We start from the raw sequence: 24,924 nt of genomic DNA on the forward strand, positions 1-24,924 counted from the left end.
CACACACACTTAATTTTTTTGATAGTGTTTATTTTGCATGTTCACTGTTCATGCCTTTAATACTAAATAACCTGTGTTTTTGTATGGGTTTATTTTTACATCTCCCCAGTACATCTGTGTACTTCCACAACCACACTGACCACTGCCATGAAATTAAATTATTTAGGGATTTCACATAATGTGTATATTGGAAATCATGTAATGAAATTATCTCAGAAACGTGTTTAATTGAATTGGTGCAAGCCTTCATTATCTTGTGTAAAATGAGTTGCTGTAAAAATGATTTTTTATGGTTATTCAGCTAAATGCCTAAAAATGGCTCGTGATGATCCCTGAATGTTCCCTGACAGCAAGTATTCCCTTTAAAAAAAAAAAAATTTTAAGCCCAACAAATTCTGCTTTGAGACATCTCTTTCCAGCACTCTGCCTTTGGGAATTCTTGGCCGCTTGGATTACAGATTCAGTTGCAAAAACTGCACTAATAACAAATATAAAGGCTATTTCTCTTGCATTAAAATTCTTGTTGCCTCTTGATTAACAGTTATTTTAGGTGGGCTTCCCCCCCCCCTTCCTTAAACCATGTGCTTACCAACTAATTACCAAATAATAAATTAGTTTCCCTTGGTCCTTCCTTCAGATTCATGTGCTCCAGGTTTGGTGGTCCCTGACTTTGTTTAACTGTGGGCAGATGCTCAATGGACCATCATCTCCTCCAAGCACTCAAGTTTCTCAGTCTTCCTTAGCAGGTTGTCAAAGCAATTTTCTCAGTATGTAGCAGCTCAACCTAACTCCATCTACACAGCAGTAAAAAACGTTTCAAATTTGCTCTTCTTTTTTAAAAGTCTCATACTGAACGTCAAGGCGGTGATTAAAATCAGCATGTTTTGTGCATACACCAGAATTTTCTTTTTGGAAGGGTTGTTTGTTCTGAAGCTGCCCACACAGTACCTCCAAACAGCTGTCCAGCCTCCCCCCAGCTCAGAAGCGATTTGAGTATGTGATGTGAAAGAAGTATAAAGAGGCTGGAGTGAGGGCCGAATTTTTGTTTGAGTTTTCTTTTCAGCTCCTCTTGTGTCAAACCTTCAACCTGCTTTTTGAACTTGGGGGAGGCTAAAGAGCAGTTTGAGGATGCTGTTTGTAGCAGGACCCATTGGGCTCTTCTTAAGATTTAATATCCTGCGCTTTGCTATGTTGAGTAGGCAAATGAGCAGGAGATGAAACAATATATGTAGTTTGATATTGGGAGCTACTCTTAATCCAGCTGCATTTACTGTAATATTACAGAGTAAATATGTTGTTGCTTGTCTTTAATATGTAGTTGGAAATGGTTTCATTTCCAACAGATTCTTTTCTTCCATTAGATGATAGAAAATATAATCTGAACAGGCTGGTGGTGTTTTTGTTTTTAAAAAAGCAACCCTAATGACAGATCAACAACTTATCAGTTTTAAAATCATACAGCTTTTCTAATTTAGAAAAGTGTTTTTAAATGCTTATGGATAGATTACTGGAACCAGTAGTTGGGCATCAAAATAAGTGATCTAACACCAAGGTTGACTCCTATAGCACCTTTTTCATAATGAAGAGGTTTCTACATGTACCATATAGAAAGTATATGAAGCAAGTACATTTACATTATTATTATTTTTTGGCAACAACAGCAGGATGAAAGGGAGTGTTTTCTCCCCCTTTGAGCTTAGATTTTAAAACCTAATTTCTCTGCAAGTATTAGATGGGAGTGAGTTCCATTGATTTTGCAGAAAGTTCAATTTAAATGTGCGTAGATTCAGAATTTTGAGTTTTAAAATAATTTAAGACTCTAAAGATATATGTTTGAAACAAGCCTATAAAAGTTGGGAATTCTGAAGCATTGTGTTAAGCTAGCTAGACTATAGTGGCATTGCAGCATGCTGCATAAAGCTGAATATGGGTGAGCGAAATATATTTCTTTGTCCTCTTATAATTTCATCTTTACAGTTTACTTGAAGCTACAGTTGTGCTGTAGAATAATCAACTAGTTTTGGTCTGTGGTTTTAATACCAAATTTCTGTTTTGAATATGAGAACTTATTTTTGGCTAGCTTTAACAATAATAACAAACATAGTGATCTCAGGTTTTACTTAATATACATTTCACAATAATAGTTATCTGATTGACGTGTGTGCATTATAGACCTAGCTCTGTGTTGCCCATATTTTGGAAATGTGCAAAATCAGAGCATGAATAAGATGCAAAGAGGACATAAAGGCAGTCTGCTTTGTGATTTCCTTATTTCCTTAATTCTTATGCATGCCTCTGAAAGTCCATCGTAGGTGATAAATTGATTTCTGCAAATAAGTACTTTAATGAATCATCTGTATGCTTCCTAATTAACTAATTTGCTAAATGTGAAAAACAAGATTTAAAATTATCAGAGGATTCTGAGTAACTTAAGGATCATTGTTCATATGCGGTCCTAAAAATTAAACAGACATCTTAATTTTTAAATACAGTGCTCAATTACCATAGAAAGGAGTGATTTATTTTTTGACAGTATATATTCTAAAAAGTGGGTTATAATAGAAGCTATCTTCCCTTAAAATAGCCAGTCGTGTGAGCCATAATGTTCATTGATAGTAAAATCAATAGAGCATTGATTCTGGAACTAAATCCTTGGAGACTTTTGTTCAGAATAGCAGACGTAGCCTGGTAAATACAGAGTGTGTTTAGTGCATGAAATTTTCATGTGTCAGATCTGGACGCATATAGAACAGATTTTTAATATATTGTGAATTTAAGTGTGGATTATCAAGGTCTATGATAGTTCCAGAAGATAAATATTTAGCATTTCACCCCCTTATTAGTACATAACCTTTAATGTCTCTCTCTCTCCCCCCCCCCTTCACTCACTGTTTGGTAGCAGTGATGGGGAGATGTTTTCGGTTTTAGTTTCAATAGTTTTAAAGGGGGAAAAAATCTATTTCATGCAAGCACAATATAAAGTATTTTAAAATTTTATTATTTGTTCACCATTTTTACTTCTTACTTATGTTCACATTTCAAATTACTGAGACATTCTGAAAAACCCCATGGTATTGAAATAGCTAGTTTTCTAATTCTTTTTGTTGCTCACACTAAAACAATTTTTCTAGGACATTTGAGACCCCCCCCCCTTTCCCTTTTTGGAGAGGAAAAACAGACATACTCCTATCATTATAGGCACGGCTTAAACACTTTTAATCTTTTATAGTGATGGCTTAAACTAGACCCTAATAAATACGTTTTGTTTCTGTTTTTATATTGCACATAACAACCAACAGACGTGGCAAAGTTATGTAATATTTATCCTACTAATATTCAGCAATGCAAATTAGCAGACTGTTTTGCTCTGACCAACAAATAACTAACCATTTGTTTAGAACAAATGAATCAGAGGGCATCTTAATTTTTTTCAATGAAATCTACTTTATACAAAGATGTAGGGCTTTTTTTTTTTTAAAAAAGGCAATTTTTTAAAAAAGAAATTATTCATTAATCTATCTCCAAGGTATCAATTTAATAACTATCAAAGTAGCTACTGCAGTTGTTGCATTTAAATTGATTTACACGTCAAGGCTGGCAGTTTAGCAGCTGCGCTATTATTCCGATCGGTCAATTTACTTGAGAAAAACCTACTACTGAGTCCTACTGACCTGCATGACAATATAGGCCCTATTTCTATTCCTGTAATTAGGCCTGCGACTAACTCAGAATATTTTTAATTAAAATATTTTGGTCAATGTGTTGCACCAAATTAGGCTTTTCAGTGCCGATTTAATTCTGGAAATAGCGTGATTAGAATATTCAATGAGTCGTGCTCCATTTAGGATTAATTTTAACATACAGTATTTTAAATGCCTCAGTTCTAAATCTTCCTAATAATAGGCTTGTCAGGTTTCTATACTAAAAGTTATCTACTTCAGTGGTTTATGCAGTTAAGAGTTGTGTGTGCGTAAATGATCAGTAGTAGAACTGATTTCAGGAATAATAAATGTAGAAAGAATTTATTTCTAACAAATGGCTTTTTATATGAAACATGCACACAAAGAAGGCAGAAAAGTCGCTAGAATAAAATGCAAACTTAGCAGCCTATAATGTTTTAAATTTCATTCCTTTAAAGAAAATGCCAATCACTTGTACATTGCAAGTCATTTCTAAATTAGTTTTCATGTCAAAGGAAAAAAGTTTAATAACGTTACACCTCTGTTCAACAGGAACAAGGTTGTTTTTCCCCTTATTTTTCTAAATTAAGGAGTCAAAGCTAGCAAATGGATTTGGTGGTTGTTGCTTCCCACTTAAAACCATCCCTTTGTAATTCTTTTATTCTGGGAACATGACCAATGATTGACAGGTAGGTTGAACATATGGTTCATTGTAGAGTAAAAACATTTCTCAAGTGAATCAATTGGGGGTGCTGTTAGAACAGTAGAGCTACCCTTTTTATGCAGTCGCTGAAGAAGATTCTGTTTACCAGGAGCCCAGATTAAAATGTTGTTGTTGCTGCTGCTGCAGGAATTTAATATTTTTGAAAAGTGGATAAGTAAAACAGAATTTCCATACTTTTCTCTCTCTTTCTCTCTCTCTCTCTTAAAAAAAGCAAATCGGTTCATTTTAAATGCCTCATGAAAGCTTGTTTGTTTTTGCCACTGTAGGTATGATGATATTCTGATCAATGGGCTACCAGATTGGCGACAGCCTGTATTTTACTACAGACGAGTGAGGAAAATGAGCAATGCAGAGTTGGCATTGCTGTTGTTCATTATCCTCACAGTGGGCCATTATGCTGTGGTTTGGTCAATCTACCTGGAAAAACAACTGGTAAGCATCGGAAATAAGTTTTATTTAAAATCGCTGCAAAAGTGTTCATCACACCCACACCCTCTAAATTAGTTTCCTAGTAATTACAGACTGACAAACATTCCTCACTTGAATCCAGTAACTGAGTATGAACCCCTCAGCAAAGAAAAAAAAGCCTTTTAAATGATGTGCAACATTTAACAATAAAATGCAAACCATTTCGCTTTCTGTATTGGTGACTTTCAGGGATCTTTTTACCTAACCCTCCTTGCAAATTGCACAAATGCAGGTTTTGGGGGTTCTTCCCCCCCCCCCAGCTTCCATTCTTGATGTTTGAAATTCATACTCGCCTGGGCTTTTAATGTCTTAATGGAGGGTCCCTCCCAACACCCAAATTGAAGTGTCTTTCAAATGTGATAAATGTTCCAGGGTTAGAATGGTAAAATGACAGAAGCAAAAGAAATGTTTTAAATGTTGCTTCCTTCTTATCTGCCAGAAAGCAAAAGAGCAATGATTATTTACATGCAAAATTTGAACTTTAGCATCTGTTTGTTTGATTTTGTGTTTTCAGAGCTACCGTATTAAAGTTGTCATATGAGGAAAGAAGTTAATTTTTTTTTAAAAAAGAGAAACTTTGCTTGCTGTAGATATTTGCGTGACTGGCAGAGCTGGACTTCATGTGTGCTTAAAGAGTGGAGATGCCATGGCAACAGTTATTGTTAGATGATTTTACTTAATCATGTAGCTCCCCCCCCTTGCATTTGCATAAATGCTGTTCTGTTCTGCTCTTAATTGGAGAATCTTCCTAACAATTGCAGAGCACATGTTTCTGATAACCTCTAACAGTCCCCCCCCCCTCCTCTCTGTATTAGGATGAGCTGCTTAGCAGGAAAAAAAAAGAGAAGAGGAAGAAGGCAGGAGGGAAGAATATGGAAGAAGCGAAACTTGGTGTAGACAAGAATGAAAGGTGGGGAAGGAAGCGCTGAAATAGTTCTTGTCAGGCAGGCACATAAAAGTAGCAACTTCTGAATGTTTTGACACTTGGAAAAGAAGCTTTGCAGTGTTTGTTTAAAAAACACACACACAAAAATAACTTAAGCAATTGCCATTAGTTCTAATAATTTTTGAAACATAGCTGTGGGTTGATTGTATGAAATTAATACATTATTGGGGGGCAGGGAGGAAACCAGCAGAAAGTGTGGAAACTTCTGCTAATTTAAATTTTTCACTTTGAGGGGAGGAATTAACTGCAAGGAATTTATTGCATGCAGGATATTCAACGGGATCTTAATTTTCCAGACTTATCTGCTGTTAAGGGTAGCGTAGGTTATAAGCTGGCACCGTTTGGCCTTAGAAGCAAAAAAAGACATTAGGAAAATGTTCTCAGTCCTGTGATACAGTGCCCCCCCCTTCTTTAAAGCCAAGAAACAACATGGGGGGAAATAGTGACATTCAGAATACTCCGAAAGATACCACCATTCCTTCTATTGATTCATAGAAAGAAATAAAGGGTTTAAATAGTTCACACAGCAGGGGCATGAACTGGATCAATGCAGGATGGAGAGCACAGACCATTTTGCCTGTCTTCAGTTCTGATGACATCAGTGAGTAATGCTTCAGTGAACTGCAAATGACATTAATTTTTATGTATTGGTTTGTTTATGCTACAGACTTCATATCTGGTTGTCAGCGCTTGTGACTGGTTTGGTGGTAGTTTCTCTCCCTCCGCCCCCCGTACTGAAGCCGTCAAAAAGTCTGAGGGGTTTATTTTGTGAGGTGCAGGCAAGCCCAATGTTTAGGAAGGCCCTCTGAATATATTTGTTTTCTTGATTACGTTCTACATGGAAATATTTACATGGTTCCCATGCTGGGATGCTACTTTCTTTAGCCCTCATGTTCCTCATTGGAGGCCTTCATCACAGTGTATGCAACAAGACATATACACATAAATTACTAAATTATTATTGTTATTATTATTATTATTATTATTATTATTTCTCTAGGTTGCTAGAGAAGCCACAGTGGCAGGACCTTCTTCCATGCAAGCTGGGAATATGGTTCTGTTTGACAGTAAAAGCACTGCCTCAGCTATTTCAGGTAAAAATGCAGAGTTGTGTGTTTCCTTTTGTTTCCTTTTGTAGTTTTGGAAACGGTTCCACTTTTCGTTTAATTCTCCCACAGAACAGCATTTGGTTTTATTTTTAGGAGTCTTCTGCCTTTGGCCAAGTAACTATTTTGAGCCTGGAGAATGTTTCATAGTTGTAAAAACAGTGGAGCCCCAATGGTTCCCATATAGCAATGATAAACACTGAATCATTGAGAGCTCAGCTAAATAAATGGAAAAGGAGGGGAAAGCGTCACTCCTAAAATGAGACTACTGAATCAGCAGCAGTGTGTTGAAAGACTTGCCATGTATATTGGACCCTAAAGCATTAAAATATGAGTAATTGCTCATATTTTATAGCATTGGTATATGAGTAATAAAAATACATAAATGTGAGCAGTAATAATTCAGGTTTCAAAAAGGTGGGAAAGCAAAGTATTATTTAAAAAGAGTGCATTTATTGTCATTACTCTGGTTTTTCTTCTTCTTCTTCCTCTTTACCAGAGTACAATTTTAATAAATTATTTGAATGTCTTAATGCCTCAAACTGTACATTATCCCTGAGTTAGGGAGATGTTCAGAACCTAATTTTGCATAGTCTGCTGAAGTGTGTCTGTGTGTGTTCCTAAGACTTATAATTGGTTCTTGGCCAGTGTTATAAAACAGTACTGTACAGTATTACAAGATTGGTGCATTTGTGGTCAATTTATTAAGAAATTTATTAAATTTGGTTGAGGTGAGAAAGCAACACTTCTGTTGCCTAAGGTATCATTGTACAAGATCTCCTTTAATAGCTTATTAAGGCATTTTAATTTTACACACACTTCTCTGTATTTGGTATAGACCATGCAGAGCAAGACAGGTTAAGTGTCAAATCTGCCCATCATTAGCAACCTATTAACCCAGACCTTGATACTGTGCCGGTATCTACATGGATAACAGAGCTCTTACAGGCTGTGCTAGTGCTGGCAGATGTAAATTAAAAGCTAAGAGGACGAAGCAAAGGAGTAGAGGAGAAAGTTTTTAGCCTCTAAATCTCCCATGTGTGCAATGGATAGTTTTGAGCTTGTGTGTGACTGCAAAGCCTCCAGAGAGCTGGAGGACTTGGTAGATCAAGTTTATTCGACCCTTTGCTAGATAGACAAGCTCATGAAGAAACTGCTGGTTCCTGGTAGGACTTGAAGCAGCGATGTCTAGTTGGAAAGCCCCTCTTGTCTCCTGCTCCTGACTCTGTGAGCAAGTGAGAACCGGCTCTTTGATTGGTCCAGAATGCATATCTTCTAGCCGGGGATTCTATTTTGACTTGTCTGCAATTGAGAAAGAAGTGTTGATAAGCACCACCACAATGTTGGCCTTCTAGTGTTGCCTTCCAGTATAGATCATAATGGGGATGTGTTGCAGAGACTGCTTAGTGGATAAGGAAGTTTGGTTAGAGGAGTATGGCAAGCTTCAGGGCCTGCATGGATGCAGTATGAGGTGTGTGTGAAAACCATTTTTGTACTGGCTCTCTGGGTCCAACCTGGGGAGTTTGGAATTCTGGATCTCTTAAATTCCTCCTTGTCCTTAGTGCTGGTAAATGCAAGATCGGTGAATAGATAATTTTGCCTCCAACCTAGTTGGATGAGATAAGTAGACCTATACTAGCCTAACTTGTGTCCACCATCAACTTGGGCCAGAGATATATGAGGTAGGGATGGTCACAATGCATTGTGGCTATTTTACCGTATACAGGTAGACTGGTCTTGATTGGTTGCCCTGGCGTTGGATACCAGGGACTAATTTGGGATATTTCCGGCTACGTAGCATTCTTTCAGCTGGTGCAATCATCTTGAGACTGCTGTTTGAGATGCCCTGATGAATTGTACTGGGTCACTCCAGTATACATGTTCAGACCTCCTTGTCTGGTGCAGTTCATGACACTTTGTGGCAGTTGTGGAGCTATGCCAGTTTGTATTGGGCCTTGCACATGTAGAACATGTGCTGGATTTGCTGTTCTGAGCTGGACAAGAATCTGTTGACTGGGATAGTAAGGATGGTCTACATTTGAAATGTTATGGATTCTTCAGGTTTACAGAATCAGAATGCAGCAAAGGAAGTAACAAGAAATTCTGGAGAGAGGCCAGTCCACATCTTGGTCATTATATGGCATAACTGTTCACTGGTGTGATCAACATAGAGCTCCCCTCCCCTAAGTACTCTCTTTTTCTCTTTTCCTCCCCCGTCCCAGATCTCAGCTCTATAATGAAGAGCTGGGATACATGGTACTTTGCAACCTGCTGCATTAGGTGAATATATCTTGCTAAGTTCTCCTAGTTGCTGTGTAGGCTCTTAGGCTCTGATGGATGGTGATGCAACTTGAGTTTTCCATGACAGTTTTGCATGATTCTTTCATGGCAAATTGCTCATGTATTTCCCAATTACCGCAGTAAGATACTGCTGTTCAGTCAAAATCTATATCAGAAATGTTGAAAACAGCCTCTTCTCTAGTAGCTTGTTTGCATTTGATTTGGGTTCCCTCAGCGATGTTGATGCTGCTGAGAGTTGTGGAGGCTGTTGCATGCTGTTTGGACTCATGGGGAAGACCAGTCTGACCAGACAGTGGTCATCTGGTTAGAAACATAAGTGCCTCATTGAAAGACGTTTCCTCCTGCTTAAAGGATAAGGTGGAAAGTTGGAAATGTGAGCTCAGCTTTGTGGGAACAGGCACATGATGATGTTGTAAATGCTGTTCAGTGTTGATATGAATAAATGGTAGTCATTTGTAGCCTTAGGAATAGGTGTCATCAGTATGCTAGTGTCACCCATCTCTTACTTTCCTGCAACTCAGTTCTGCCCTTAGTCAGTGTAGGAGGTGATAGTTGGGTGGAGGAGGGTAAATTCACTAGGCCCAATGCAAGGTGTGAGTTAAAGCCTTTTGAAGCCCTTTATGGTCTGAGACATTCCCACCTTAAGACCTAACTCCCTCTGTACCAGCCCCTGAACCACTTGCATTTGACAAGCCGGGTCCATATATTCTTATAACATGAGATTAGGACATCTACTGCTAGGAGCAGGACCTTGATAGTAGTGGCCCCAAGGTTATAGAATACCTTTTTGTTGAGGTTAAAGGATTTTCCCTCCACATTTTGATTTTTTGGGGGGGAAATGTATTGATCACTATTTTCATTTTTTTGTAAGAACTCTTTATTTTGGCAAATCTGCTCGATTTGACTTTCGTCAAGGAGCGAGTGGATTTGTTATTGAAGAAATTTTTAAAAAATTATTACAGTGGTACCTCGTGTTATCTACCGTCCCCCTTATGAATGCTGCGGGTTACGCACTCCGCTAACCCGGAAGTAAATGCCCCTTGTTGCGACCTTTGCCCCAGGATGCGAGCAGAAGTCGTGCTCCGGCAGCGCGGCAGCAGTGGGAGCCGCCATTAGCGAAAGTGTGCCTCATGTTATGAGTGGTTTCCTGTTACAAACGGACCTCTAGAACGGATTAAGTACATAACACGAGGTACCACTGTACAGTGTTTTGTTTTTACCTGTATTAAGCTTCTTCCAGCACAGCAAAAGAAGCACTTTGCTGTTTGTTTAAGGACAGTAAAATTCGCAATGGTGAGAGAGGTTGGAGCATATTTTTTTCCAGTGATTGGGAGGATGTTTGTTACTCCCTATGCCTGATGGAAGCAGAATAAGGAGGGAAAGTACATTCTGCAGCAGAGAAAGCTTTCAAAGGCTAAACCCCACGCAGAGAGTATTTGTAGTTTATCCTCAAGGTTACAAAGGCAGCGATGATAGCAGCAAGATTCCAGTCTTCAACATGAGGAGCAGGCTGTTGTAGCCAATGTTGTAGATAAAGGGGGCTCCTAGCAGCCAAAGCCGTGTGCTCCCAAGAAATCAGTCATGCACTGGGGCAAAGCACAAAATAACAAGCGTTATTTACCATGCCTAAGCTCACCCCTCATTAAAGCACATTTGTGGGGGTTGAGGAGAGCAAGGTTACTTCCTTCCTTCAAAGTTCTAAGCAGCTGAATTGGTTTTCTTCTGACTGTTAAAGGACAGAGATGATTCTTTGTTCTTGAAACCAAGCAATGAGTTTCCTCCCTCCCCTGCCTCTCCCTGCCCAATTAAAACTGTGTTTTGACGGTGATTTGGTTCTAGAGGTCTCCTGCGAGAGTGGAAGTTGCCTCTGCTTGTTCATGGGTGATGTTTTCTCCTTCAAGACCCATCATGCCACTTCATGCCATTCTGAAAGGCTTCTCTGGAATGGCTTTTGCATGCATGGGGGGCTGTGTGGGGAGGACCAACATACAGGGCTGAAGCAGAATTGGGCGTTGGTAACAGTGGTAACGGGGACACAGGTGGCGCTGTGGGTTAAAGCCTCAGCGCCTAGGGCTTGCCAATCGAAAGGTCGGCGGTTCGAATCCCTGCGGCGGGGTGCGCTCCCGCTGCTCGGTCCCAGCGCCTGCCAACCTAGCAGTTCGAAAGCACCTCCGGGTGCAAGTAGATAAATAGGGACTGCTTACCAGCGGGAAGGTAAACGGCGTTTCCGTGTGCGGCTCTGGCTCTGGCTCTGGCTCTGGCCAGAGCAGCGATGTCACGCTGGCCACGTGACCCGGAAGTGTCTCCGGACAGCGCTGGCCCCTGGCCTCTTAAGTGAGATGGGCGCACAACCCCAGAGTCTGTCAAGACTGGCCCGTACGGGCAGGGGTACCTTTACCTTTACCTAACAGTGGTAACAGTCACCCACACCTACCCCTTGTGTTTGAGCAGAAGCGCTTTCCATTTAACTCAGGATTGTTTTTTTTTTTGGGGGGGGGAGGTCTTTGGATCCAATCCTCTATCTTGTTTAATATAACATAAAAGAAATGTGAGTGGCAGGATATCCATTTACATGAATCACGTTGCAAAGCTGCTACCCGCATCTGATTGTCATTTATCCAACCACACGTTTTTCATTGCTCCTGCCCCTTTTCTTTTCCCCCTAACGGGGGGGGGGGGTTGCGTGAGGGGGGTGGGGGGAGGAAGGAGGAATACACGAAGGCACTTAAAATAATTAAGGTAGTTCTTTACTTGAGAAAACTGCTTTGTATGCATGTCCACAGGTTAGCCATTGTCATTTTTACTGTTCTCTGCTATGCCAGCTGTTCTCTGCTCTCTAGAGTTGGAAGAAAAATGGTGTGCAGGTTTCAAAGCATAATTTTTTGAGAGCTTTATTTTTAATTATTTTGTGGAGGATGGGGAGGAGGTAGATTAAGATGGATTTCTGATGCGCAGGGAACTGATGTGTACGTTTAACAAGTGGGGGGCAGCTGAAGTGCCATTTAGGCATGCTTCCAAATCTTTGCCTCTCAAGTGAAGGCGTCTGCAAGTCTTCCTTGCACTGGGATCTCGGGAGGGCATCTCAGGTGCACTGATCTCTCTGCGCATGAGATTTGCAAATAGTGGCACTGGAGGTCTTTCTCTGCAACCTTTCTTTTGTTTAATTTAGATGCTGAGGTCTGAACCTGGAACAGGGGTAGGCAACCTAAGGTCCATGGGCCGGATGCGGCCCATCGCCTTCTAAATCCGGCCCACAGATGGTCCGGGAATCAGTGTGTTTTTACATGAGTAGAATGTGTCCTTTTATTTAAAATGCATCTCTGGGTTATTTATGGGGCATAGGAATTTGTTCATTATTTTTTTTCCAAAATATAGTCCGGCCCACCACATGCTCTGAGGGACGGTGGACCGGCCCAGGGCTGAAAAAGGTTGCTGACCCCTGACCTGGAAGCATTTCCTGGCAAAGCTCTGCTATGAATCTCTGGCCTCTAGAACAGGAGTGGCCAACCTTTGGCCCTCCCGGTGGTGCTGAACTACAACTCCCATCATGCTTAGCCTTTAGCCATGTTGGCGGGAGCTGATGTGAGTTGGAGTCCCAGCAATCTCTGAAGAGCCAAAGGTGCAGGAACTTGGTGCAGGGAAATGACGTTTCCCCGCTCTGTGATGTGTTGATCAGCTGTCCTGCCATGTCCTGTGTAGAATCCCCTCAGATAATTTGGATGGCCTTCTATAGGCTAAAGCTACATCGGGGTGGGGGGTGGGGAGAGGAGGTTGGCCTAGCATTCCAAAAGTGTATGCTCTCAATTTTAGTTAATTACAAAAACTGCCTAGATAGCTGACCCAATGAAGCCAAGCAGGGCAAAGGGAGCAAAAAGATATTTGCTAGTCTGAAGTTGTAAAATTCCCCGCCCCGCCCCCCCATCCTCAGATTTGGTGCTTAGGTATAGTCTATTCATAAAGCACCACTAGCTTTACTGTGCATTGAGAAACTGGTAAGCACACTGCAACACATGAGGGGACTTGCAGAGAATTCTTATGCTGTGCTTTCCAAAAGAGAATTTCCATGACACTTTCCCAGCCTGAGCTTTCCTTCTCCCTCCTGCATTGCCACAGTGTCTAAGGAAGTGGGAAGAATTCAGCACCACACACTTCTGAATCTTCTGTCGGTGCAAGCATTCCAGCTTGCCGCACAGAATGACCCCCCTCTCCGCCCCCCCAGTGTGGTTCCAGGAGTTCTCATGCCTCCCAACCAATTTTGGGGCACACAGAGGAGAAGGAGAGGGGGAAGCCCTGTTGTCCAACTGGAAGTCTTACTCAGGGCTTTTGCAGATGGGACTTATCTGTTGAATCTCAACCTCTGTTTTGTTGGGAGGGGAGGAACCCTTTTTTTTTACCTTAGTGTCCCTCCTTTGAAGCACCAGTGAAATATCAGGTCCTGCTAAAAACCTGGTACTGTAAAATACCGTATTTTTCGCTCTATAACACGCACCAGACCATAACACGCACATAGTTTTTAGAGGAGGAAAACAAGAAAAAAAAATATTCTAAATGAAATAGTGGATATATGGTTTTTGTGGTTCATGCTGTGGCCACAGACATGTGATCTGACAGTGAGTTTGGAGTAGCCCAATGCAAAAATCCTGAGGATCCATGTGGATCCATGCTTTGTAACCACGGAGGAGGGAAGGAAGGGGAACCAAGGATCCTCTGCTCATGACTGCAGCAGATCCCCCCCCCCCGCCACCCGCAGGCATTCGCTCCATAACACGCACAGACATTTCCCCTTACTTTCTAGGAGGAAAAAAGTGAGTGTTATGGTGCAAAAAATATGGTAAGTTATAGGAAAACGACAAGCTGTTCTGTTGCTGTGTGAGACAAGAGTAATACTGCCACACATTGAGAAGTGAAAATTGTTTGTGAACAACTGAAAAATGTGCATAGTGTTGAGATGGGTTTTATCCTTTTGTGTGCTTTTTAAAATAATAAATCTGTATTAAAAATGCAAATTGATAACAGGTTCTTGATCTCCCCCTTTTAATTGGGGTAGAAAGTAATTTTTTTAAAAAAAAATCAGAACAGTTCATTTTGAAAGCAATATATGGGTGATAGAATTGACTTCTGCTTCCTGCAGATTTTATATGAAACCATTAAACATTAACTTGAATCCCATAATGCAGAGTTAGTGTTATTGCTCACAAAGGCTGCAGTCCTTAGCACTTCAAAGCAAGGGCCATTGACTTCATTGGGGCTTGTTTCCAAATAAGCCCAGTTAAAATTGGGTTGAAAGTCCATTAAAGAGCCTGGTGAACCAGAAGTGGACTTGTTTAAAGGAAACCAGTGCAAACTGAGAATCTAAAACAGAACACAGCTGCTAGTTAGAATGAAATCTGTAATTAACTATCCGTGAGTGTAGTTGCTTCACTAAGCGATGCTCGTTGCTTCACTAAAACGAATGTTAAAACTGTGTCTTCCAAGCATGGGTCAGAGGGAGTGACTTTAAAAACTTGGATTTCTGAAGTACTATTGTTTTCCCTTTTTCTTTGAAAGAAGTCTTCATTTGCAAAATGCAAGCTTGCATTCACTTTGCATCAAATTTCTGGATGCCAGCAAAGCTCCACTATGCATCTTTTATTTGGGTTACTACAGTAATGAAGCAGGAAAATTGCTACCTGGTTTCTACAAAAATGATAGGCCTTTAAAAGAAAATGAAGCTGTTGCATTACCTGCAGATCTTCAGCAGTGAGGTCTAGTGAAGACTTGGGGGGAATATACACCACAAATGTCTTCAAAATTCCCAGTAAAATGAATGGGAGCAATGAAAGAGCATGGCTGCGTAATTTCTGGAGCTAGGGCAGAGTAATTTCCTATTGGATTTGTGTTGGTAGGAGGCAATTGCTTCCACTTTATAAAGAGCTGTATAGACTATATAAATACAGCACGGTGTGATATAATATACTCTGCCTCCCAAAGCTGTTTCTAATTGTTTTAATTTATTGTTTCACACAATTCTTAGCTGTCTTACAGAAAGGCAGGGTATCCATTCTCTTATAAATTAAAGGATGGAGATGGAAGAGGTTAGTTTTTGTTTTATTTTTTAAAAAAGAAAAGAACACAATGCACACAACCAAAAAACTTAGGCTTGTATTCGCTAACAGGGAGGACTGGGTTAAACACTCTCAGTTGATTTCATGTAAACCTGAATATATTAATTATTCTTACGCATGTACTAGCTGGATGCTGTTCAAGTCAATGACCTGTAGGTGTTCTAATTTCATGACAACATTGTAATTACTTGGGAAAAACATTAATTCTGTAGATACTCGCCACTGTTCTGGAACAGTTTGCTGTTCTTGTTGTTGCTTTTTTCTTTTTAAAAAAAGGAACAGTCCAGTTAGCCAGCAGTCAGATTGTTGGTTTTGTTTTGTTTTGTTTTAAAAAGAATCTTAAAAAGCTGAAGCGCATTGTCCTTGACAAAGCTGTTTAAAATGCCTCCGTTTTGCATCCTTAGCTATCTATTTGTGTGTTTCGTTTTAATTTACGCCTCTCTTCCTATTGTGATGTGAGGCAGATGGAAGGATTATATCTAAGAAACACATCGAAGGAGGGGCCCCTCAATCGTTACTGTATACTCAAGTAAACAAGACTATTTTGCAGGGAGTCAATTGTATTTGAGCATTGTTATTTATTTATTTTTGCAGTCCAGTAACTTGAGTTCTGCACTGTGTGAGACAAACCTTTCTACCTTCTGTCTCGCTCAGTGCAGAACTAAGAAGCTGGGGGATTTTATGAAGGGAAGATAATAGTTTTGCTTGAACTTTGGGTGGTCAACAAGGAATATTGTCAAGGTTGTCACTGGCAGCCTGTGGACCAGAATTGCTTCAGAGGCTAAATCCAAATTTTAATCAAGACTTAGAGGTCATACTTTTTTGTCCATCGCTAAATAACACAAAATGGTTTTAAAAGATCAAAATATTACGTATCTGGTTTTATTTTGCATTTAATATCTTTCCTTTGGCATTGGTTAAAAGTAGAACCTGGGAGACAAGAGTTCAGAGGTCACTGGCTGACCTTGAGCCAGTCACTGTCTCTAACCCCAACCTACCTCACAGGGTTGTTGTGAGGATAAAATAGGAAAGGAACAACCCCCACTTTGAGCTCCTTGGAAAAAAAGTGGTATATAAATGAAGTGAAAAAATAACAATAAATAAAAATTATAGAGCTTGATCATCCATGAAAGAGCCAAGCAGTGCAACAAAGTTTATTTATTGGTTTATTTATTGCAGTTATACCCCACCTTTTTCTCCAAGGAGCTCAGTGTGGTGTATACACAGTGTTAGAAACTGAGATATGAAAGCTAGGAGCTAAATGGCAGATTAAACCTAGGTTATGGGCACCGCAACGGAGGGTCTAGGCACGGTTTTTTAATAACAAGAATAGAAAGCTGAAAATGAATGAACTGCAGCTAAAATATTGTGTTCATTTTTCACATGGTCTAGTTCTTCCCCTGCCCGCCCCCCTAATATTCTTAAGAGGGTCTCTTCTCCAGTCTTCAGAGAGCAGCTGGAAGTGGGGAGGCAGAAAAAGGTCCTCCTTTCATTCCAGTAGTGGCAATACTGCGTCCAGAGCTCAGAAACTGATCGCATTAATGAAATTCCCAGTCGCAAAACGTGCCTAGAACAATGGGGGTTTCAAATGCTGGGTGTACATGGTTCTCTTCCTTTCTCCTTTAATCCCTGTGAGGTTGATTAGTCAGAGAGGCAGTGCCTGGCCCAGGGTCCCCCATTGAGCTTCATGGCTGAGTGGGGATTTGAACCCTGATCTCCCAGGTCCTATTTCAGCCCTTTAACCCCTACATTACCCTGGCTCTCTATCTCTTATCCATCTCTAACCCAATATTTTGTACACCGGTTCTCAGCACTGTCTAGGGAAGAGTATTTTGCATCTCCTTGGAATTGTCTGGTGAATAATGAAAGCAAACCGCAACAATACAGAAGTTGCCCATCCTTGATCTAGTGAAATGCATGGCAGAATGAAATGATGTAATTGCCATGAAAGCAGCAGTGGTTGTGGGAGAATCACAGTGATTGTTTTGAGTTTACAGTACATGTAAAGATGTGCATATAGATAAACCACAGCTCGGTAGTAGTACACAAAGCTTGCATGCAAAAGGCCTGAAACCCTGGATAGCTGCAGCCATGCAGTGCAGAGAATACTGAGCTATGTTGGCCAATGGTCTGGCCCATGTATAAGGCAGCTTCCTAATTCCCTGTGCATATTTTTATATGATATATAAATTCTGATACTTATCCGGAACAGAGAGAACATACGTTCTTTTTCCATTTTGATTGCAAATTTAGGGTTATAGCTGCTTAGGTTCATTACAATAATTAATATGGATATCATGATATGATGATCCAGTATTAGTTTGTGAGTTCAGACTCTCAGTAGAGAAGAGACTCCATATTTTAACTGTCTTCTGCTTGATCAGAAGAAAGTGAAAAGATCCAGCTTCATAAAACAAAAAACCCACATTCTGCATTTGGTCACTTAACATGCGATGGTGACCAGTCAAACTATAAGTGTATCACAATTATTTATTTGTGTTTGCCCGCTTTGACTACTGAAGATTCTGTTTGGTTTCCTCCTCCTTTCTGTCATTCTCGTCTGAGTCTCAGTTCCAATTGTTTCATGATTGACACGCCAGCAAGATTGACAGATACCCCTTAGAGTCTGATGTCTGGAGGTCGCATAAGCAATAATAGATTCTGTTCCAGATTTTAGCATCAAATATTGGCTTTCAGTGTCAAAGGGGTTAAAGTTAAATGCTGATTGACTGTGTCTAAGCTGAAGCCACAAGCAAAAAGCATCCATGGGATCTTGGTATTGTGCATTTGATGTAATCTCCGAAACACCATGTGGAAGATTTATAAATGATCACATTTTGGTAAATTACTACTAAGTGAATAAAATGCAACACAGTCAGGTGTCCTTGCACATGAGTGTGAAATAACTTTGATTGGAAAAGCCAGAATTTATTATATAAGATAGTATCTCTACATTTGTACATGTTTATGTACTTGAATCTGGAAAGGTCAAAATGCATTTAGTTTTGTTTTTTAACTATGTAAAATACAGTGTATTTTTTAAAAGTTTCCTGGGCTATTGCTTATATGTGCACATGATCACTTGATCTCTGAAGCCTCGAGCGTATACAGTGTCTTTATGAGATGAATTTATTGTGTTCACAGATAAGATATTCTGCAGTGGGAACGAACTAGATAGAATATCCCAGTTTATAGCCCATAGCAGCAAAACCTCTAATCCTCAATGGCAGAAACACTTCCCTGTTTCTTACTCCACCTTTACCCCTGCTCTCTGCTGCAAGATTGTCAGGTTAGCCTGACGACACATCATGCTTGAGCAGTATAAACCAGCATCTATTACGCGAATGCACTTCACAGCCATGGCAAAGGAGTCCACAATGCTTTTGGCTGGCCTTGACAAATGCTCACCTTCTGTGCAACTCTGTACATGTTTGCTTGGAAACAAGTCCTGCTATGTTCAATTGGGTGGGCCGGCAAAGCTTTTATTTTATTTAGTTATTTTTAAAACATATGTGTATATATAGATCATTTTATTAAAAGCAGTTTACAAAAATGCCCACAAGCAAGTCTTAATACAATTTATTTGTAAAGTTTTTTAAATTATTTAATTCTGTAATGTATCTAAAACAGAACAATTATAACGGATAAAATTAAAAGTTGAAAAACAAAACTATACAATAGGAACATTGAATGAGTAGTTGCACATGAGTCAAAGTAAAGACTGTCAACATTATCAGATCATGGAGTATCGTTCCTGAGTTTTCAGATCAGAGTTTCCTTTCTCCTAGATGGGCTACCTTCCCAAGTTGACAAGCCCCATTTGCCCCTCACTTCTTTCTACAGCCATAGCTGCCAACTTTTCCCTTTTCTTGCGAGGAATCCTATTCGGAATAAGGGAATTTCCCTTTAAAAACGGGAAACGTTGACAGCTATGCTCTACAGCACATACAGAAACTGCCCTCTTGGCCATTGGACCAACTATTCATCTCATCCACTCAATATGCCAGAGCCTATAGCCACATGCTGGGGAAGTCCCTAATTCACCAAGGGCTTGAGACCCATAGGCTACCCTCACTTGGTTTAACTGGCCAGTTGAAGCTGTTTCCCAGGGTGTGTTAGGGGAGGGGTAGTACCTCTGGTGGGAGACAACATCATGCTCTTTCAGGGGTAGTTTGTCCACCTTTGGCCCCCACCCTGCACTTGGCTCTCACCAGTGGCTCCTAGAAGCTGTAAGCATGCAATCAAATTATGTACTTCTGTAAAATACCTCACATTGATCTGTGCAAATAAGCAACTGAGTTGGAATGGTGTCTTGTGGCAGCCATTGATAGCATGCATTTGCACACTGTAGGAAGCCAGCAAGGAACGTAACATTTCAAAATCTGCAAACACAACATTTTTAATGATCTCAATTACATTTTCATGAGCTCCAGTGCAACTTCTTCATAGTTCCACTGTTTTGACTATGTCATGGTGCACAATTGTCATTCATGCTGTTTTCTCTCATGTGTAATGAATGTCACTATTTTAAATATTTGATTGAGTCAGCACAGGAATACCCACCCTCACCCAAAGTGATTAATTGATGGGGCTTGAATCTAATCATATAAAATGGTGTCATTGCAGCCAGCTGTTTTGAGATGCTAATATCACTACATTTCTTTTAAAGGATGCCAGACAACTGTATGTAGAATATAAAGAAGCAAAAATGAAGGAGAAAGAAGAGGCCCTGGCTAGAGCTGAACTGGAAACACTTCAGAGTAAGTTTTTATTTTTATTCACAGTCTTGATTACATATACCCATATATGACTGATGGCGGGGTGGGGTAAGATCACAGTTTTTCTCTCACAAATGTGTCCTCTGTGTTGCAGCAACTGCAGAAAACAAGATTGCTCTGAACCGACTTCACTGTAGTATGAAGTTGCTGCATAATAACATTTGGATTTCTGAATTCTCTGTAGAAATTTTAATGCATGCAAACAAATGGGTTGAGTAACAAATAACGTTGGGCAGAAATGCGATAGAAATACTAATAATTTGCAAGAGAAAATACCTAAGAAGTCTGCAGTGAAATAGCAGACACCGAGAGCCTGCCTTGGTTTTGTGGCTGCCTGGAAATAATTCAAATAATTGGTGGTGCATTTTATAGCAGTTCCAAATTGGTTTGACTTCTAAGTATTCTAAAATGCACTCAAAATTATATGCACCTGCAGAAATTGTAGATGCAAAACTTATGAGGCAAAGCTGTGACCCCTTTGATATTTTGAATTAGAACTTGGAGAGACAACTCTCCTGACTGCTTAATAAGCATGATTAACTGCATTATATAACTTACCAACCCATTAGGAAAAGCTGTGACTAATTTACTTTTTTCATTACAACCCACACATTTTACAAATTTCGAGTTTTCAATATTCCTGTATATATTATTAGCTTTTTGTGCTATTGTACACTTTCCAGTTTGCTTCATTTTATGTCCGTATTTTGACCCTGGAAAATACCTGTTTTCATCCTTTTCTGTTATAGGACAAACATTATGCAAAGTAACTTCAAATTGTAGCTGTCTAGTTAGCACTGTCCTGTGTGGCTTTCCCCCACAAAAAGTGAATGTTAATGTTTTTGTCCTGTATATAGTAGAAAGTAGGACATGAGGTTGATTTATTTAGAGGGATTTGCACTGGAGTCTGAGATAGCTTTAACTGGGTTAATGATGCTTATTATCTCAGCTGATAATGATAAAACGAATTGCATGGCATATCTTATTTATATAATTACACAATCCCACCCAATTTTCCTCCAAGGAGCTCCGAATGGCTTACATATGACTCCCACAAACCCATTTTATCCTCACAAGAACCCTGTGAGGTTGGTTAGATGGAGGGATGAGTGTCGAAAGGTCATCCTGTGGCAGCTTCATGCCTGAGTGGGGCTTTGGGCTTTGGGTCTCCATGGTCTTAGTCTGACAATCGAGCCACTAAGCCACATTGGCGGTCACTGCCAACTGTTTGAAAAGAACACTGGAAGAATGTGGATTCTTTAAAACTTTTATTTGGAATTACTTTAAAAATCTTAGCCGTTTAATTTACACATTTTCATATTATGGGTTTAAAACTTTTATAAACTGAAAATCCCTAAATGCCCATTCCATTTATCCCTGTATTCAGCTGTAAAGAGTATATCATGCTTCATATTGAGCTATAGAATCCATTTACAGTGGTACATCCGGTTGCGGACAGGATCTGTTCCAGAGCTCTGGTTGGATCCTGAGGTTTCCGCAACCGGTGGGACTGCTTCTGTGCATGCGGTAGAGTGCTTTTGTGCATGCACACATGGCAAAACACTTCCGGGTTTGCCGCTTTTGCAACCCAAAGTTTACGTTACCCGAGGGTAATGTAAGCCAAGATGCTACTGTATATCTCTTACTGTGAAGCCTCTCTATTTAGAGTGAATCCTGCTCTGAACTTGAAAACCCATCCTGTGTTGTGTTGCTTGGGTATACTAGACCAGAGCATTATAGAATGGCTGTGTTTGGATATAACACTAAACTAGAGTTTCGCGTTATGTGAACCTTGGGCTTGTGAATTCTCTTCCTCTGGCAGGTTGTGAGGAGGAGCTTGGAAACCTACGCTTCTGATTTCAGTTAACTGCATTGTGATGCGTGGTATGGTTACCCTGGCAAATTCTGGTTAGTCTTAACTATGGATTAGGGAAACAAGCCAACTTCAAACCAACTTCATTTCTTGGTCCTACAAACAGTGGGACTAACCACACTTCTGGGTTCAAACATACCCCACAAACTGTGGTTTGTTGAAAATGGAAGCAAAGGTTTTCAATATTTTGGGAAGTGGAGAGGGAGCACCCAGGTCTGAGTCTCATGCACATAACACAAAACTCAAAACTATGGTTTAATGTTATGTCCAAACACATCCATTGTTGTGTTATATTAAAAGCTTTGTGTGCTGCAGGAGCTTCCTGCAGCCTATCAGAAGCCGCGCTTGAGTTTTCAAACATTTTAGAAGTTGAACGGACTTCCAGAAAGGATTCCGTTTGACTTCCAAGGTGCGACTGTATAAGTCCTAAAAAGAGAGCATTCTGGGAGCATGGCATGGCAGCACCAAAGAGAGCCCATTCCTCAGGCCGTTCAACTCAGACTTGTGAAATACCGTCCTGGCATAAAACACTATTTTAAAGGCTTGTTTTCTATCTGCCAGGCTTAGGCAGAGAAGCAGCAGCATTCCCACTGCTGAACAGGGTTTGGTTCTGGTTACACCAGCTTAAGTTACCTCAGCTTGCTTTATGCCAGCTTTTTGTGAGTAGGATTGCTCCCTGCATGTCTAAAATCCAAGTTGTAACCTCTTTTTTTGCAGCTGTGATCTATAAGCGTGACAACAGCTTTATAAAATTTGCGTTCAATAGGTGTTTAAATCATGTTTCTGGGCAGAGTTTGTGACTGTAGGTCAAATTTTGTTTTGTAGAGGAAAAGAAACCTAAAGTCAAGAAACCAAAATCTGAATTTCCTGTATACACTGTGGCAGAAACAAATGCATTTATACCATCGTATGATCATGGCGCTTCAATTGAAGAGGTTGAAGAACAGTTGGATGATTGGTTGGAAGAAAGGAACAAATCACTAAAAAGGAAGGCAAGCATATCTATTTTTTTTTTTTAAATTAAACAAAGTGTTTCAAGTCCAGGCAAGAAATGGATTGCTCAACACTGTCTTGCCTTTCTGGACAAATCAATAAATACCAATAAAATAACAACAACAACATCTTCAGTAAAATAGTCTTAAAATGAGCAATTGAAAAATAAGAACAGCCCCCTCAAATATTTTATTAAGGGTGGGGCCAAAGGGACCTTGGCCCCTAGGAGTTGGCTCCTATGTGGCCATCCCATTGTTGCTAGCGTAAGGAAGTGTCTGCACCAGTCGTGTTTTTTTCTAGGAGTAATAGATTGTAAGAGCAGTTGCTTTAAGTTTTGCAATCATATTCCTGATTACTGAGATCATGCTTTCCAGGCAAGGAAGGGACAAAAAAGAAATGGTTTCTTCTTTCCGGGGGCAGGCGGGGGTGGCAAATGCGCTGATGGAACTAATTGCCATTGAATTGAGTTCATTTTAATCATCGGGGAAAAGGCACTTAAACCCCAGTCCTATGCATTGTTTTGTTTTGTTATCTGGACTTTCGATTGTATTTGTTGTTGCATACTATATCTACATGTTCATTCTCCCGCTGTTAAGAGTGTTGCACTTTAATGCATGCAAATTCTCTCCTTGTGTATGAAAATCCATGCATGTTTTTGTGAGATTGGCTGTGCAAATGTAATTTCCCCCCTTTTCTCTCTCTCTCTCTTTTTAAAAAAATTAACCTGATATACACATCAGGAAATGGGACTGGTTTGCTCCAATAAGAGCTTGTTCCATTGGTCCTTAGGGCAGCTGTGTGCTAAATGTTCAAAGTTTAATTTTTCAGTTTTCTGTATTCTGCAGTGCTTACATTAGATTTCCTCTTGTAAAGTTTTGTGGGTCGGAGGAGGGTCCTTGGCAGGGAGGAAGTGCAAGAGTGAGTGGTTTGTTTGACATTAGAACAAAAAACTCTTCAAAGTGGGCATTACTAAGACATGAAAGACAGATGGATTCATAGGTGTGTGGCTCTACATGAGCCTAATAAGGCAATTGTGATTGGCAGCAATTCATTTACCGCACATTGAGGAAGTGAGTCTTGGGCACGGCAGGGAAGCAAAAGTGACCATTATCTTGGATTTGCAGAGCGTATTGCCAGTTACCAATGCATGAAGGAAGCCCAAAATTTTACACATTTTAGAAACCTTCTAATGAACCATGTGATTTTTGTTGAGGGCTTTATAAGACTGTGGCATCTGCTGCTTTCCAGTGACCAGTGTTGCTCATCTGCAAAATGGGAACCTATTGAAATTCAAATTCATTTAAATGTGTGTGCATATCCAACCAAGTTCTACTCTGAGAAGGCCCACTGAAATTAATGGACCTGAGTTAGTCATGGCTATTAATTTCACTGTGTCTACTCATGAGTATGACTACGGCTGGATGCAGCCCATGGTCAAACACCTGCAGTTGGTGGTCTAAGGGGACAGCTTTTTGCTTTTATGTGAAACCCGCAAGAATCTCTTGGCAGAGCTTGCTTGTTCGTCCGCATCATATTTTCTCGTTCGTTTAAATACGTTCGAGTTGCTGGCATCGTCACAGAAATAGCAATCAAAACAGTGAGAATGTGTTCAGCTTGAATCCCAGATCAGGTTTGCCAAAACATGCTCCCTCTCTGCTCTGACTCCAGTTAATAATATGGTGGCTCCTTAGATGGACAGCGGGAAGGTATACAATTAAATGGCAACAGAGTAATATGATAGGTGTCTTAATAGTATAGACAGAGCAACAAACCCATTTGATGAAGCAGGCAAGACAATGACATTTATATCTCTAAGTATCCCTTAAACCCTAGCAACAGCCTTTCCACAATACCATTCAAAGAGAAACCTGGCTGCAGATAAATACTAAGTAGAAGCTCACTCCAAACAAGGTGAGCTGCCTGTCCTTGCCTTCTCTGAACTAGAGCTAAA

At 40.1% G+C, this 24,924-nt stretch overlaps 1 protein-coding gene across 2 annotated transcripts in view; it reads left to right on the plus strand.

The window, feature by feature from the left end:
* Positions 1 to 24,924, plus strand: part of DNAJC1 (DnaJ heat shock protein family (Hsp40) member C1) — a 109,099-nt gene that overhangs the window by 59,985 nt on the left and 24,190 nt on the right. For both annotated transcript variants that reach the window (XM_079947848.1, XM_079947849.1), the window contains 5 exons: positions 4,671 to 4,836; positions 5,688 to 5,782; positions 6,819 to 6,912; positions 19,999 to 20,089; positions 22,806 to 22,972. In XM_079947848.1, the coding sequence (XP_079803974.1) occupies positions 4,671 to 4,836; positions 5,688 to 5,782; positions 6,819 to 6,912; positions 19,999 to 20,089; positions 22,806 to 22,972 (613 nt within the window). The remainder of the gene's footprint in view (positions 1 to 4,670; positions 4,837 to 5,687; positions 5,783 to 6,818; positions 6,913 to 19,998; positions 20,090 to 22,805; positions 22,973 to 24,924) is intronic.

This window comes from Podarcis cretensis (assembly GCF_951804945.1).
Source record: "Podarcis cretensis genome assembly, chromosome: 12".
Taxonomy (NCBI): domain Eukaryota; kingdom Metazoa; phylum Chordata; class Lepidosauria; order Squamata; family Lacertidae; genus Podarcis; species Podarcis cretensis.